The sequence below is a fragment of the Podarcis vaucheri genome (genome assembly GCF_965113315.1).
Source record: "Podarcis vaucheri genome assembly, chromosome: 1".
NCBI classification, from domain to species: domain Eukaryota; kingdom Metazoa; phylum Chordata; class Lepidosauria; order Squamata; family Lacertidae; genus Podarcis; species Podarcis vaucheri.
The window spans coordinates 2,408,757-2,426,603 of NC_138759.1; the positions used below are offsets into that span (position 1 = coordinate 2,408,757).

Genomic DNA, 17,847 nt, shown 5'->3' on the forward strand with positions numbered 1-17,847 from the left:
TTGTCAATGGCTCCTAGCTAGGATGGCCAAGCTCTGCCTCCACACTCAAGGCAGCAGCACTTCTGTATATGAGATGCTGCGAGCCAGAGGAGGAGACAATTGCTCTTGAGTTCGAATCCTGCTCGCTGGTTCTCCCCCAGACATCTGGTTGGCCACTGAGAGAACAGCTTGCTGGACTAGATGGGCCCGTGGCCTGATTCTGCAGGCTCTTCTTATTTAGATGTGTTAGGATATTTCCGTTCCACCTTAAAAGGGAGCAGGCTTTGTGAGTCTGCGCATGTCCTGTTCACAGGATGTTTATGTTTGCTATTGCTTTCGTTTTCTCTCTCTGTCGGAGACACTGACGCAGGCAGTCATGTCTTTCTTTGTTCTGATCAACGCTGAATAAAGCTTGTAAATAATGCTCTCCTGGGTGCAACTTTTGGCTGTGCATTATCTGCTGATAAAGAGTGTGCATCGGCTCTAGAATGTTCTGGAGCTCATGTCGCTAATTGCTGATACTGCGTGTCTACGGGAGGTCGATGGATCGTCCGGCAGCCGGCTTGGGGGCCATGATGGACTTTATCTCCCTGGCAGTATCCCAACAAGATGTTCTTATTTAGTTTAACTGCAATCATTTCTAAAATTCAAAATTAAAATTTGGAATTTGTATGCGTGCAACTTGCCATCATTTTCAGGCTGAACCTGCGGTGCAGCAATCCTTGCTTCTTAACAGGTTTCCGATAGCCACTTGAACACATGGGAAACGGTGAAACTGCAACTCTCCTCAAATGTATCTAGGTGAGACTGCAAAAAACCACAACACTGTGTTTTTTTGTGCTGTGATCTCCGGGCACAATATAGCTGCTGCAGAATCATGACTTGCAAAAATAAAAATAAAAATAAAAAAGTTGCAAATGTAAAGCTTCAGAAATATGTGCGTGCGCAGAAGTCTTGGCAAAGCCAGAGACTGCAACTTCTGCCTTTGCATTGGGGGGAAAAAAACACCCTCTCATCTTATATACACTCACACATTTTACAAGAAACCAATTATGGCATTCTAAGATAAGATACCTCATTCTATTTATAGCCTACCACAGAGTCATCGCAGACGGAATCTTACATAATTGCTTCCCAAAAAAGAATTGGAGTGCCTTAATAAGGTGTTCTGCAGGATCCTCATTTGCCTTCAGAAATAACCCTGAACTCAGTCATGCAAGCACACCTCCTCACTGAGCAAAAACCCTCCCCATGTAACACCTCCACATTCTTTCACATAATAGCAGCCAGATTTCATAATCTTCACTTTGATGCTTTTTCTGATTGCCACCCTAAAAGCAGGTGACTGGGATTCTATAGAAAGCCATTTCCCTCAGCCTGAGAAAAGAAAGTGCGGCGCTAGACCAAGAACCTAAACATATTACCCCAAAAATGTGATATTAAAAAATGGGGTCAGTGTGGCACCTTCCAAAGGCCTTTAAGGAGCCATTGAAACTTCCAATTCCGTCCGTTTAGACATGAAGAGTGATCAGCAGTCAAAGACCCCCCCAGAGCCGGACTCTGTAGAGACTATCACCCAAACCCCTGCAAGCAGCAGATATCCTCCCTAAATAATATTTGTTGGAGGCAAATAGCTCAGTTGGTTAGAGCTGTTGGGAATCAAGCCTTTATCAGGAGAAACTGGCCACTCTCCAGGCACCCGGCTTGATCTCCAGTTGACCTCCCTGTCTGCATTCCCCAGCAGGATACAGGCTAGGTCGCGATAGGCGATCCTTCTCAGCGTGAGAACACCCCCCTCTTTCCTGCCCCCCCCCCGGGCAGGGGAAAGAGATAGACAGAAATGTATTTACATGCCTTTATTTCTGTCTTTGCAGCGTTACAGAAAACACGTCTGCTCTCTTCTAACTCCAGCAGCAGAGAGACAAACTCCTCCTGTACTTCCTGTACAGCTCATATTACACTCTGAGCTAATTCCGGTGCTTCGCACTGTGAATAGACTGTCCCTCTGTTTCCCACGGAACAGTCCCAACATTCCCATTTATGTTTTGCTTTCCAGCTAGCGGCTCGCGGCCGCATTGCTTCTATATCGTAACAAGAGCATGGTGCTGGCAATGTCAAGGTTGCAAGTTTGATCCCCGTAAGGGGCAGCTGCGTATTCCTGCACTGAAGGGGGTGTGTGGACTAGATGACTCTCTGGTCCCTTCCAATTCAAGGATTCTATGAGCTAAAGCTTCTGGAAAAGAAGGAAAAGCACACCTCAATTTATCCTGCCTTATGGAACAAACCCATCTTAAGCTAAACAAAACAGGATCCGATCCACAAAAGTTGTCACTATAAAGCTGTGAAAGGCACAACAGATTAAGAAGGTGACACCTCTAGAATTTTATTACACTAAACTGGATCACAAAACCACAAAACTGTAGAGTTGGAAGAGACCCAAATGGTCATATAGTGAAATCTCCTGCAAAGCAATGTATCCAATGTATATTTTAAACAACAACAACACACTGTGACCTGGGAGAGGGGTATATTTTGAACTAAACATTTCATTACGAAAGAGCTTTCCCCAATCATACAAGGGTTAAGAACACCCATCACATTGTCAGAGGTGACCATCACCTTCTGTTCTCCAAGATACCCAAAGCCACCTCTTTAGGCTTGTCTTGGGCCAACTACACAACACAGTTGTGAGTTTGTGGGGCCAGTTTGAAGGATGCCCCAACTTACTTCCAATTCTTGGGGTCCTGTACCCAGGGAGGGTTAGAATCTAAATAAAGGGTTCAACTCCTACCAAATTACCAGACATGTTTCTCTGCAAGACAACGACCTTAGCTAGCCACTCGAGTGTCTTCATCAGCATCCCAAAAGGATGGTTCAGGTTGCAAGAGCTACAACTGACGATGCATTCCAGGCTAATGGGGGGGGGGCTTTCCTCCACCTGCCTCACCTGTCTGCTAGGTAGGAGAACAAGAGCCAGAGAGGTGTGTGTATGAACTGAACCAGAAGAAGGCTAGAAGCTGGAGACACAGACTTGCTTGCTCTGAACTGGATCCAAAACTGTGCTAATGGAGAAGCAAGATCTGTTTTTGAGGATTAACGCTGTGCGCCTCTCCATCCTATTCTCAGGTTGCATTTATGTGTAAATAAAACCCCACATCCCAAAGACATTGCAGTCACTGGTGATCTTCACTCCAAGGAAACAGAACCCAGGTAAAGGCCTGGAACCCCTGGAGTCGCTTTCCATTGGGAGATTGAGGTACATGCAACAATACTGATTCACCCTGCACCCAAGACATCATTGTTGGGTAAAGCTGAACCTCTGACAACAACGGAGAAGCCACAAAACTCACACACAAAACTGTGTCATGAAGCAGGTTTCCAAACCTGCCCCCAAGACTCTGTGGAGCTCAGGAAAACCTCGGGCACTTAGCACCAACAGCGGATGCTTCCAAGACAAGACCTGGCCCGGAAATGCAATCCAGACTCATTTTTACAAAACCAGGGGGCAGGGGAGGGTGTGGACTTACACTGTACTATGAGCTGCACCAGGGCTTCCCTTGGCTTGACGTTAAATCCATTGTACTGGCTGGTCTGACACCTGTAAGTCCCCGTCATCTCCCTCGAGACGTTGACGATCCTCAGGATCCCATCGTAGCTCTCCATCTGCATAGTTCCATCGGGCATGGGGACTTCCTTGTCCGCCCTGGACCAGAGGATGATCGGCTTGGGCTTCCCGGTCACCTGGCACTGCAGCTCAACCGTGTCCCCTTCCCTGGTCACCAAGGGCGACTTTTCTTGCGGGACAGTCAGGTTGGGTGGAACTTCAAATGGGGGCAAAGGGGTGGGAGAGAGAAAAGGGAGGAAAGAGAGAGGGGGGCAAAAAAGGGATGATTAGTACTTCACTGCATATGATGCAAGCATAGGATTGCTCTGTCTGTCAGGACTTACAACATTATATATATATCATATGGTTGAAACTGTGCCAATTAAATGCAGGGGGAAACTCTTGCACCGGGTGACCCAAGTGGAATCTATGCAAAAAGTTTTTAATTTCTCTGCCTTGCTTGCTAGGCTAGGGATGGTCTTGTGGATAGTTGGATGGCCCTGCGAGATCCCGTGAGAGCATCACAGAGTCTTGCCCAATAAACAAAGCAGAGAACTTTTAGTTGTGGAGGGGGGGGGTATAGCCTGCTTGGCGCACCAGCTCCAGAAGGTGTGAATGCATATATGGGGGCAGTTCCAAGGAGGCCATTTGAATATATGCCTTTTTGCATATCCGCACCATCCCCAGAACATAACACCCATGAAAGATGCTATCGGACAGAAATTATCAGGGCTTTTGAGAATTTCACATGAAGCAGGACAAAGAGGGGAAAAGTCCCCCTCGCAGTAGACCAACCACTGTGCAGCCCATCTCCCTCAATGTCTGCTGCTCACAGCACCAGAAGTGTGGGAAATTAACAGCCAAACCTAACAATGTATATTCTTGCTAGTTAGCATAAGAAGGGGTTAAGGCCACAGAGCTGTACTGCTGATGGGCAGAGACTCAGACCATAGAAATGTAATTGGTAGAGAGGGCTCTGCGTGATGTCATTTCCCCTCCTCTCTTGAGCAGGAAGAATCAAAGAAGTGTTTCCTGTTCCTTTCCTCCCTCTTTCTCTTTGACCAGCGATGGGAGCAGACATGGATCCTACTGTTCCATCTCAACCACACGCCTCAGGTCTGTTTATGCGGCAAAGATTTTCCCTTCATTTATTTCACTGCTGTTGCTGCTGAGAACAAATGCAGGACTATGAGTAAATAAATCATATTTTAAACTAATTCTCAGCCTGTTGTCTGCATCTTTGTTAAGCAGGGGAAGAAAAGGGGGAGGCAGCTTGCTTCTCAGCTGGACTTAATTCGCAACCTGTTCCTATATGCTTTCCATTTTTCTGCTAAGGATCAGACTTTAAACTCTTCTTAGTGTATGTTCAGCCCACACACGTTGGCACCTGGAGGGATAAATTGCCATTAATATATCCTCTTCTACCTATTAAACATATCCCACAAGAAGTAGATAAAAAGAAGTGGAAAAATAATAACTTACTTTTCCATTAAAACAGGTATTTGTTTTGCAGGCACAATAATATTGAAAGGTGTTTAAAAAGTTTTAGAAATGATTGGAGGATGGATGGACGGTTGGAGGTTGGATGGCGGCTAACAGATTGAGGTTGAATCTTGACAAGACAGAAGTATTGTTTTTGGGGGACAGGAGATGGGCAGGTGTGGAGGATTCCCTGGTCCTGAATGGGGTCACTGTGCCCCCGAAGTCATACTGGACTCTCCTCCAGAAGGTGCAGACCAATTCTGTGTCCAGGGCAGCTGTTTATCAGCTCCACCTGGTACGCAGGCTGAGACCCTAGCTGACTGTCTCGCCAGAGTGGTGCATGCTCTGGTTATCTCTCGCTTGGACTACTGCAATGCGTTCTACGTGGGGCTACCTTTGAAGGTGACCCGGAAACTACAACTAATCCAGAATGCGGCAGCTAGACTGGTGACTGGGAGCAGCTGCCGAGACCACATAACACCGGTCTTGAAAGACCTACACTGGCTCCCAGTACGTTTCCAAGCACAATTCACAGTATTGGTGGTGACCTTTAAAGCCCTAAACGGCCTCGGTCCAGTATACCTGAAGGAGCGTCTCCACCTCCATCGTTCTGCCTGGACACTGAGGTCCAGCGGCAAGGGCCTTCTGGCAGTTCCCTCCCTGTGAGAAGCCAAGTTACAGGGAACCAGGCAGAGGGCCTTCTTGGTGGTGGCCCCTGCCCTGTGGAATGCCCTCCCACCAGATGTTAAAGAGAAAAACAACTACCTGACATTTAGAAGACATCTGAAGGCAGTCCTGTTTAGGGAAGCTTTTAATGTTTAATAGGTTATTGTATTTTAGTGCTTTGTTGGAAGCCGCCCAGAGTGGCTGGGGAAACCCAGCCAGATGGGCGGGGCATAAACGATAAATTATTATTATTATTATTATTATTATTATTATTATTATTATTATTAAGGTTTGCTGTTTTTAAGAAGTCTCGGCCGAGCCATTAATTGCAGCCTAGGAATTTACTCTTGCCATGATTGCAATGGGCACATTTATTTAAAGGTAACAAAATACTCCAGCGGTTGCTTTCGGAATGAAGAGAAGGTTGTTTCTCTCCTTCCCCGCCAGACTCATCTGGAGAAGGGAGCAAAAGCACCGGGAAGAACAGGCTCCCTTTGGTCTCTTGAGAGTGTGACATTCAATTAGTAAGTGCATTTTGCAGATAAAAAGGTCAGTCAGAAGGAGGAGAGGCCACCCTGACCCGCCACTTCCTTGCTCAAAGAGCTTAACACAGTTTCCAACTGTGACTCACCCTGTATGATAAAAAAGGGGGGGGCAGAGAAAGAACCAACTTCTCCAGATGCTTAAAGAAATGACTCAGAACAGGAATCCTGATGGATGTTCTGCAGCAACCAGCCTGTGCCCTAACTTTTGGCGAGGTTACCCTAGTTGAAGGTAAAGGGAAAGGACCACTGGACGGTTAAGGCGACTATGGGGTTGTGGAGTTCATCTCGCTTTCAGGCCGAGGGAGCTGGCATTTGTCCACAGACAGCCTTCCGGGTCATGTGGCTAGCAGGACTAAACCACTACTGGCGCACAGAGGACTGTAACGAGTGCCAGAGCGCACGGAAACGGTGTTTACCTCCCCGCTGGAGCAGTACCTATTTATCTACTTGCACTGGTGTGCTTTCGAACTGCTAGGTTGGCAGGAGCTGGGACAGAGCAACAGGCCTCACCCCGTCGAGCAAATTCGAACCACTGACCTTGTGATCAGCAAGCCGAAGGGGCTCAATGGTTTAGACTACAGCACCACCCAAGTTTCCTCCTTTGACCTTTACCTAGTTGAAGAGGAGAGGATGGGATAAGCTGTTTGAAAGTCAGATGATGATGATGATGATGATGATGATGATATCATCATCATCATTATCATCACTTGTTTATTTAATTTGCAAAATTTATATACCACTTGATTGTAAACAAAAGCAGTTTACAAAAAGATAAAAGAAGAAAATCTGGGCAGGCTTGTCTAAAAAGGAATGCACTGGAAAAAGCACCGTGAAGGTGCCTGCTTGATCTCAATAGGCAGGGAGTTCCACAGAGTACATGCTGTCTCACTAAACGATCAGTTTCTCGCTAATACAGAACTGGTACCATGTGGCAACTGCCAATTCTGCCAATTGAAGCGATCAAGTGGGCACATGTGGAGTAGGGAGATCTTGTAGGGTTTTGCCAAGTCAACTCCAAGATGCTTACAAAACAACTTTCAGAAAACAAACAGCCATACAGTATATTAAAAACCTTAAAACACCCAGAAGTCAGGAGAGGGCTGCTGCCCCATCACATCATCATAGAATTGTAGAGGAACAGGAGTTTGGAAGAAGAAGAGACTGAGAGACAATGGGAAAGCCTTCTTCATATATCTGAAGGGCTGCCCCATGGAAGATGGAGCAGGCTTGCTTTCTGGAGAGTAGGATCTGAACCAAAGGATTCAGATGACAAGAAAGGAGAGTCCAACTAAACATTAGGAAGAACATTCTGAGGGCAAGAGCTGTTCGGCAGTGGAAAGGAGCCATCGGAAGTTGGTGGACTCTCCTTCATTGGAGGTTTTTTAATAAGGTTGCCGTCTGTCAGGGAATCTTGAGCTGAGATTCCTGCATTTCAGGGGGTTGGACTGGATGGCCCTTGGGGTCCCTTCCAACTCAACAATTCTATGATTCTTTGATTTTAAATCCACCTGGGGAGTCACAGAGGAATGTGCAGAACAGATTTGGGGGCATGTGGGGGAGAGGTGGAAGTCCCACTGCAGAAGCAGAAGTCATTCCACTCACCCAGTGACTTAGCACTACTTGGGATTTGATATATATATGTGTGTGTGTGAGTGAGTGAATTGTTGGACATTATGGAAATGTTTCTAAATATCTCTTTGCTATCCCTGCAAGTCCAAACAGTGATGAGTAACTCTCAATGACCTTCACATGCACTTGGGAGTTTGCTGTGCGATTGTGATCAAGTCCTGCCCTCTAGACGGTGTTGATGACTAAGAGGACACCCAAGGAGATTGGTTCTACCTCAAGGCTTTCTTCCTCTCAGCCCTTTCTCCATCCATCATTGCCCATCCATCACTGCCCGAGGAAGTTATGGAGAGCTTTCAGGTCCGACCTTCTGATGGATGCTTCTGATATCTCCAATCCCTCTTCCAAATGAATCCATCACAACTAACAATAATGCATCGGTTACTTTCTGCTGGAGAAGAAATACGCCACTGTGTGGAACGGCCCGGCGGCAACCCGGCGAGACGGTCACAACACAGCCGTGTCCGCCGCCCATCCATCATGCCATGGACATCCAATAAGACCTGTATTCACACTACACTTCAACATTTGGGTCTTGCTGTGAGTAATGAGCAGCTGTGTTGTGCTAAAGGAAAGAAGGATGTTGGCAACCCTGAGCAAAGTTACTTTAGGATCCATGAACATTGCTCACATTCTGTCTTATATTGATTTGAAATCCTAAAGGAGGGGTGGGGATTCTCTTGCCCGCAGGCCCACCAGAACTGATAGGCTGGCCAGCGAGGATGTTGGGGGCAAATGCCCACCTTTCCAGGGCCTGACATATTGTGTGTGTGTGCCTGTAATGAGCTTGAGGGGCGGGGTCAGCCTGGATGATGCCCTGAGTTCCTTTCAATTCTCAGAGGACTGTACCCTGCTGTCAGCTGGTCTAGATGCAGGTCAGCACTCAAGATGTAGACAAGCAGAATGAATGGTTAGCTCTTCCTTCAAGAAAACAGCATACCAGGCAGCAATGCCTATAAAAAGGGACTGGTCCCCATGAAACAGTTGCCAGGACTGAAGCTCTCTGCCTTCTACTTCCCACTAAGTCTCCTCCCCAGCCGGATGTCTCCCAAGCAGCCTTAAACTAAGTTGGGGTGGGGCCACCATGCCTACCGTTCTGCTACATGCAAGGCTCTCTGTGACCTTGGAGACAAGCAGCCCCTCCTTCTCTGCTTCATGTCCTGAGTCTGCATTGCTTTCTGCTCTAGCTCTTCTCTCTCACTCAAGCCGGTTGCTTCTTCAGCCTCCAACCCTCCTGTCCCCCACCTTCATCCTTCGGCCTGTCCTCAGTGTCCCACCACCACTGCCTAGGCTCTGAGTCTTCCTTCCCTGAGTCTTCTTCCCTGGCTGGTGCCTCCCACCTCTCCTCTTCATCCAGCCAGCACCTGACATCTCGCTTGCTCTGTGCTGGGTCCAAAACTGCAGCTAATGAAGAAGCCCACTGACACCCATTGGAGTGTCAATGCTGTGAGCTCCTCCATCCTGTGCTCAGGATGTATCTATGTGCCATTAAATCCACATAGCCTAAAGACACCACAGTCTCCGCTGACCTTCATTCCAAGGAAACTAACTCCTGGGTAAGCGCAGAAACTCCTGGAGTCTCTCACCGCCCAGAGATTGGGCTGGCATGTCACACTCTCCCTTCTTCTGGTTTCCAGCAACTGGTGTTCAGAATCATTGCTGTCTCCAAGTGTGGAGGCGCAAAATAGCTATGATGCCTAGTAGTTATCAATAGCCTTGTCCTCCATGAATCTGTCCAGTCCTCTGTTCAGGCCATCCAAGTTGGTAACCATCACTGCCTCCCGTAGGACGCCAGTTCTGTTGTCTAACTATCAGCATCATGAATTGTCGAGTTGGAAGGGCCATCTAGCCCAACCCCTGGAAATAAGAACCCAGGAAGATCCCTGCAGGATCAGGCCAGTGGCCAGGATCCAAGCACAAGGGCAACTCCTCCCTCCTGTGACTGGCATTGCTGCCTCCGACTGCGACTGAATCTCTGCCCCCCTCATTGTTTAACCCCCCCTTCTCCTTCTGGTGAGTCAGCAGCCTGACTTCCTCGAAGTTGTCCCAGGAGACGTGTTACTCATACCACAAAGGGCCAGGAGACTGTGGAGAGACACTCATTCCCAGGACACAATGTCTGCTTTACAGGTCAGGGTGTTTGGCTTTACAAAAGCATCAAACAATGGGAGCGCCTCTTGCCTTTCAGTCCTCAGCTGAAAACTCACCTCCTCTTCTTCGCTGACACTTCCTTGGTCACCCTCCCAAAATGTTAATCTTTCTTACAAATCAAATCTAAAGCTTCATGAGGTCTTCCTTCCTCTCCTCTGGTGCTCTGAGTGTTAAGTAATAAGCAGACTAAATTAGGCTGAATTGGGGCCTACGCCGAGGTGCTTAGCTTGCAGAATGCATTCTATCCACAGGATCGGGGTCCATATCAATAGAGTAAGTGGCCTTACATACCCTCCAACATTTCTCCGGTGAAAATAGGGACGTCCTATGCCACCCCATCCAACTTTTCTCCAATAAATACAGGGGTGTCCTATTCCACCCCCTCCACCTTTTCTCCAGTGAAGGAAAAGTGGGACATTCCAGGATCCAATCAGAAACTGGGATGGATTCTGTGATTCCAGGCATGGAAATTTGGGATACTTGGAGGGTCTGACCTCATACGGAACCAGACCCATTGTGCAAATCTGTTCATGTTGTGAGTCACCTTGGGCATGGTTTTAACAATGAAGAGGTGAGACAATGATGAATCCCACCCCAAATTACCGTATTTTTTGCACCATAACACTCACTTTTTTCCTCCTAGAAAGCAAGGGGAAATGTCTGTGCGTGTTATGGAGCGAATGCCTATGGGTGGCGGGGGGGATCTGCTGCAGTCGTGAGCAGAGGATCCATGGTTCCCCTTCCTTCCCTCCTCCATGGCTCGCTTTGAAACAGCAAAGTGGGAGAGGAGCCGCTTACACAGGTGTAAGCGGCTCCTGTCTGGTTGGCTGCTTTAAACCGTGCTCTCTGTCCCTCTCTCCTCCCCACTCAGCTCGCTAAATAGCAGCAAAACTTTTCAGCTCTCTAAGCCGGGGAGGAGGGAGAGAAGCAGAGCCTGCTTGTTTTAAAGGCGCAAAGCAGGAGAGGAGAGGAGCCTTCTCCCCTTATACCCCTCTTCTGCATTATTAGCAGCATCCTTCTCCACCCACCCCACGCATGCTCCTTGTCCCTTGAGTGCTTTTCCTTCCCTCCCCACTTAAAACGTGGTTACAAAGCATGGATTCACATGGATCCTCAGGATTTTTGCATTGGGCTATCCCAAACTCACCGTCAGATCACATGTCTGTGGCCACAGCATGAACCACAAAAATCTTACATCCACTGTTTCGTTTAGAATATTTTTTTTCTTGTTTTCCTCCTCTAAAAACTATGTGCGTGTTATGGTCAGGTGCGTGTTATAGAGCGAAAGATACGGTAGCTCCTTTGATATGTGCCCTTGTTGAATTGAGTGGTGGGGCGAAGGTTGCCCATCACTCCTGGAAACCTAACGGAGTCTCAAGGCTCTGTGACAACCGCACCGCTGGTCTCCGTTCACTGCCCACCCACCTGAATCTCCACAGTGGTGGAGGGGTTGGAGCAGTGTTTCTCAAACTTGGGTCCTCAGTTGTCGTTGGACTACAATTCCCATCATCCCTGACCACTGGTCCTGCTAGCTAGGGGGAATGAGAGTTGTAGTCCAAAACCAGCTAGGGATCCAGTGTTAGAATGGTGTTAGAATGAAGTTAAGTGGTTTAAGCAGCAATGTTTTAAAGGTGTATGAAAAATGGATTATTAACAGGTGAGAACTCAAAGTTATATTATATTGAGTTAAAGGATTAAGATAAAAACAAAGAGGGAAATAAATTGCTGAATCAACTAATTAAATTGGAATACAAAAAAGGGAGGTGTGAGGAGGTCAGGGAAGCAAGGATATGAATATATGATACGGAAAGATTGATGTGTTTTCTTTTTAAATGTTTTTTTTATTTTTTTCTGTATTTTGTATTTTTCTTTTTGTCTTGTTTTCTATTCTTTTTACTTATGTAATTTTTTTCCCCTTTGAAAACTTAATAATATATATATATATATATATATATATATATATATATATATATATATATATATATAAAAAACAGAACCAGCTAGTGATCCCAGCTTGAGAAACACCAGTAGAGTGTTGGTCTAGGAGCTGGGAGCTCACTGGGTGACCGTGGGCCAGTTCCTGCCTCTCTCAGCTTAACCTAACTCCCAGGGTTGTGGCCTTAAGCTCCTAGGAGGAAAAGTTGGGCTATAAATGCCATTAATATATAAACATTATGTCAGGGAGCTGCCGTCGGCTCAGAGGCGAGAAATAGAAGGGCAGTTGTGTTACAGGGAGCCTCCAAAAACCTTGCAAAGCAGTTCCTCTTCCAGGGAGGAGGAAAGCCCCACCTCCAGTGGGGAAGAGGTGCAAGGACCAGAGGATGCTGGTGAGAGCCTTAACACCGCTCTTTGGCAGGCCGGACAGGAGGGAAACACGCCCTTGCCATCACCCATCCTGCGCATATAATAATAATAATAATAATTTATTATTTATACCCCACCCATCTGGCTGAGTTTCCCCAGCCACTCTGGGCGGCTCCCAATCAAGTGTTAAAAACAGTACAGCATTAAATATTAAAAACTGCCTTCAGATATCTTTTAAAGATAGGATAGCTGCTTATTTCCTTCACATCTGAAGGGAGGGTGTTCCACAGGGTGGGCGCCACTACCGAGAAGGCCCTCTGTCTGGTTCCCTGTAACCTTACTTCTCGCAATGAGGGAACCGCCAGAAGGCCCTTGGCGCTGGATCTCAGTGTCCGGGTGAATGATGGGGGTGGAGACGCTCCTTCAGGTATACTGGACTGAGGCCGTTTAGGGCTTTAAATGTCAGCACCAACACTTTGAATTGTGCTCAGAAACGTACTGGGAGCCAATGCAGATCTCTCAGGACCAGTGTTATGTGGTCCTGGCGGCCACTCCCAGTCACCAGTCTAGCTGCTGCATTCTGGATTAATTGCAGTTTCCGGGTCACCTCCAAAGGTAGCCCCATGTAGAGTGCATTGCAGTGGTCCAAGCGGGAGATAACCAGAGCATGCACCACTGTGAGACAGTCCGCGGGCAGGTAGGGTCTCAGCCTGCGTACCAGATGGAGCTGGTGGACAGCTGCCCTGGACACAGAATTAACCTGCGCCTCCATGGACAGCTGTGAGTCCAAAATGACTCGCAGTAGTTTGAGGCACAGAGAGGGGAGGAGATGTTTGGGCGTAACAAAACTCTTATGTTTGGGGAGGTCCAAAAAGAGACCACTCCCGGATTCTGCTAGCGATTGAGCCAGACATGAACTTTGGGGCTCTTCACTGTAAATAGTTTGCACCAAAATAAAGCCTGAAAATGACAGGTCAGAGTCCTGCCTGGTTACTCCCGAGCAACCGCAACAGCCACCTGACACATTATCTCTTGCCTCCAATTCTGGCTGCCAAATCAGTCTCCATCAGTGACAGAAATGCCCTCACCTGTGCTGCTGGAAATGTTGACATCGATGCTGATGTCCGAAATCCCCCCGCCCTTCAGGGATGCAACACAGGTGTATGTCCCAAAGTCCGTGAACTTCAGGTCAATGATATCCAAGTTGGTGGTGCCCGGGGAGACATCGGGGTCCGTCTGGGTGATGACCATCCTCTCTGAGCTGCGCAGCGGCCGGCCGTTTTTGAACCAGCTGAAGGTGAGCTCCTCAGAAGGGACCGCCTCCACCTGGCAGGAGATCTTGACCTCCCGGCCGATCTGGATGTTGTCGTCTTTGTGATACGGGTCAGGCGTGATCCAGAAGCGCCCTTTCTTCAAGGCTAAAGGGAAGAGAAGCACAAGGTGAGTTGGGAGATAAGGACCGCTTTTGATTCACTGCACAGGTGAGACCAGGGATGCAGGAACCTGCCAATTTCTACTTCTCACAGCTTTTCCAATTGGGCTGTCCACATTTTTTCAGCAACTTGCAACGCAAGTATAATGTTTCAAAAGCTGCATGAAACTTTGATGGCAATTTAGTGCAAATTTCTCTTAATGTACACATTTTTTGTATGCACTTTTGACTAATGTGCATATTTCTTCAAACTGCTTCCTTCCATATAATGCATTCATGATGCTTTCCCCACTAATACGCACATTCTTATGCACCCTTTAATACACATTATTTGGTTGGAGAAGCGTTTTGCAAAATTCAAAGAAGTGCAGATTGCAGAGGATAACGGTGTGTTAGGTTCATGCAATGGTTTAAAATGCTGGAATAAGGTCGTTTCTCATTAAAACAACGCAGATATAACCCAAATACCTAAAAAACCACCTCCTTCCTTACAGACTCTCTTGGGTGCTCTGATAGGGGGCCCTTTTGGTTGTTCCTCCACCCACTGAGGCTTCAAGGGGTGGCAGCACAGGGCCTTCTCTGTGGCGGCCCCTGAGCTGGGAAACCCCTTCCCCACAGAAGTGTGTCTGACACCTTCATTGCACAGCTTCTGGCAAATGACAAATGGCTTTTGACAACCTGGGATGTATATTTTGTATGTATACTCTGGTCCATGGGGTCACAAAGAGTCGGACAAGACTAAACAACTCAACAACAAGACATTATTTCTGTGATTGCCAGTTACTTTAAACTGATTTTAATATTGTGTTTTCACTGTTACAACCAAACCCTGGGGCCTTGGGTGGAAGGGCAGAGAAATAACAAGAAACAAAGTAAGATTTCTCCCCCTTCCTTAGGCGAGACACAACACCATGGCAAACCGTCAAAAAGGTAGAGCATCTCTGTTGGGCCAGCAGTTCTGTAAGTAACAGCCAATTCCCCCCAATTCTACATTCTCCTTTGGACTGAATGTGCTTTGCTGTGTTAGGCTGTAGCCACGAGGCCAAGGAGAAGCAACCACTGTGCCTCCCTGCCTGGCCTGCTGCTCTCACTAAGCCTCTGGGCGTGCTGAAGTTTGATGCTCCACAAGCCACCTTAAAAGATAAGCCACTTTTTAAGTGCCACCCATACGATTCCTGCTCGTATAAGTGTCTCTGTTTTGCTTCGTGCTGGAAAAGTGCCACGAAGACAAAGACAGGGGCCGAACGTTTTAGCAAGCAAACATTCAGGCTGAATGCAAACTCTGCAAGACAAATAGCAAAATGCAAATTTCAGCAGCAGCAGCAGCACGGACTCCGCAGCCTAGGAGAACTTCCACGCCCCCTTATTTCTCTGGCTGCTGATTCCACACCCCCTAACTTCCCAAAAGGACGAGGTGTGGGTGAAATTAGGACACGGCTGACAGTCTGTTGCCCTGGACTGATGCAGTGGTGGACTGACCAAGGGGGACATTATCGCAACAAAAGGAAGAAGGCTCTAGACAAGCTCATCGTCTCTCTTGTGTCACGACACGGTTCCTACGTCATTTAGCAATTTCGTGGTCGGATGTGCAGCAGTGCATGCTGGGAAAGGTCTTACGAGGGCATCCATAGTCCACATCAGGACAGCTCCCTCCCCCCTGCACATATGCATGGCAAATATAGAAATCTCTCATCCACACTCAATAGCTTTGACTCGTTGGACCAAGGCTCTGGAAACCGAGCCTCCTGAGGAATGCTTGAGGGAGTTGGCTGGTCTAGCCTGGAGAAGAGAAGACTGAGAAGAGATATTGCAGGGGGGTTAGACTAGATGATCCTTGGGGTGCCTTGGGGTTCCTTCCAACTCTATGATTTTGTCATTCTGTGATATGAGAGCCTTCTTCAAACATTTTATTCCAGAAACTACAACTGATCCAGAATGTGGCTGCCAGGCTGGTGACTGGGAGCAGCTGCCGGGACCATATAATGAAGGAATGGGTTTCCCAAACCCAAAACTGACTGTACAGGCATTTTTAAACTGCACCAAAATCCCCATTTCTCCTTAGCTAAAATGCATAAACTTTAGCCGTTGAGCAAATGCAAAACAAGAACACAGCTCTCTCCCTTATCAGTTTGACGGCAAGACTGGCCTTGACTTTACCAGTAGAACAGATACAGACATATCTTATGTTCTGACCACAAATGACGGGGAGACCCAAGTCTGGGACTAACGCCAGAGCATGTTCTCAGAAGTAGTGACCTTTTGCTGTAAGATAGGAGTAGGAACAGGAATATCCTTTTATGGTCAGGAGTGCAGGAAGGAAATCCCTTTTATGGTTGAGAGTACAGAGCAGGAACATATGTGATGTCAATCTGCATACATAGGCTGACGTGGTTGGAAGGAGGGAGAGGGTGCCTGGAGGATATAAATACTGCATGAAACTTGTCATTTCTTTGGACTTGCTGTGGACTAATCACGCAAGTGCCTTCTGCTATCCGGAGAGCAGAATAAACTCTTTCTTTGAATCCTTAAATAAGAGACACGGGGGAATGATTAATGGACTTCAATGTCTGTACACTAATGCGCAAAGCATGGGAAATAAACAAGATGAGCTTGAGCTCTTGGTACAGCAAACTAAATATGACATAATAGGCATCACTGAAACCTGGTGGGATAAGTCCCACGATTGGAATGTAATAATGGGGGGATACAATCTATTTCAGAGAAACAGACCAGACAAAAAAGGAGGAGAAGTGGCGTTATATGTCAGGGATGTGTATACCTGTGAAGAGATCCAAGATTTAGAACCTCAAAGCCAAAGTGAGAGCATTTGGGTCAAAATTAAGGGAGAGAAGAATAACAGAGACCTCATTGTGGGAGTTTACTATAGATCCCCAAGCCAAACGGAGGACATAGATGATGCCTTCCTGGAACAGATGGCCAAGCATGCAAAAGGAAGGGAGATAGTAGTAATGGGGGACTTCAATTACCCGGATATTTGTTGGACGTCAAACTCAGCCAAGAGCATAAGGTCAAACAGATTCCTCACTGGCCTTGCAGACAACTTCATTGTCCAGAAAGTGGGAGAAGCAACAAGAGGAACAGCCATTTTAGATCTGGTCCTAACCAATGTTGATGACCTGGTTAGTGGGGTAGATGTGGAAGGATCATTAGGCGCGAGTGATCATGCTCTTCTAAAGTTTACTATACAGCGGAAAGGAGCAGCCAAGCATACTAGGACTCAATTTCTTGACTTTAAGAAAGCCGACTTCATAAAACTTAGGGAAGTGCTGGGTGAGATCCCATGGACAGCAATACTAAAAGGAAAGGGAGTTCATGATGGCTGGGAGTTTGTTAAGAGGGAGATAGTAAAAGCACAACGTCAGGCAATACCAATGAGACGGAAACATGGAAGGTGCCTAAAGAAGCCAGGGTGGCTATCTAAAGAACTTTTAACTGAATTAAGATTAAAAAAGGATGTGTACAAAAAATGGAAAAGGGGGGAAACCACCAAAGAGGAATTCAAACAAATAGCCAGCACGTGTAGACACAAAGTCAGAAAAGCTAAAGCACAGAATGAACTCAGGCTTGCTAGAGAGGTTAAAAGCAACAAAAAAGGCTTTTATGGGTATGTTCGTAGCAAAAGGAAGAACAAAGAAACAGTGGGGTCACTCAGAGGAGAAGATGGTGAAATGCAAACAGGGAACACAGAAAGGGCTGAACTCCTCAATGCCTTCTTTGCCTCAGTCTTCTCCAATAAAGAAAACAATGCCCGACCTGAAGAATTTGGAGCAAATGATTCAGCAAAGGAAACACAGCCCAGAATAACTAAGGAGATAGTACAAGAATATTTGGCTAGTTTAGATGTATTCAAGTCTCCAGGGCCAGATGAACTGCATCCAAGAGTATTAAAAGAACTGGCAGATGTGATCTCAGAACCACTGGCAGTCATCTTTGAGAATTCCTGGAGAACAGGCGAAGTCCCGGCAGACTGGAGGAGGGCAAATGTTGTCCCTATTTTCAAAAAGGGGAAAAGAGAGGACCCAAATAATTACCGCCCA

At 47.0% G+C, this 17,847-nt stretch overlaps 1 protein-coding gene across 2 annotated transcripts in view; it reads right to left on the minus strand.

Annotated features, from left to right (window-relative positions):
* Positions 1-17,847, minus strand: part of MDGA2 (MAM domain containing glycosylphosphatidylinositol anchor 2) — a 413,027-nt gene that overhangs the window by 109,385 nt on the left and 285,795 nt on the right. For both annotated transcript variants that reach the window (XM_082229872.1, XM_082229871.1), the window contains exons 7-8: positions 13,446-13,775; positions 3,507-3,800 (exon numbers count right to left, since the gene is read on the minus strand). In XM_082229872.1, the coding sequence (XP_082085998.1) occupies positions 3,507-3,800; positions 13,446-13,775 (624 nt within the window). The remainder of the gene's footprint in view (positions 1-3,506; positions 3,801-13,445; positions 13,776-17,847) is intronic.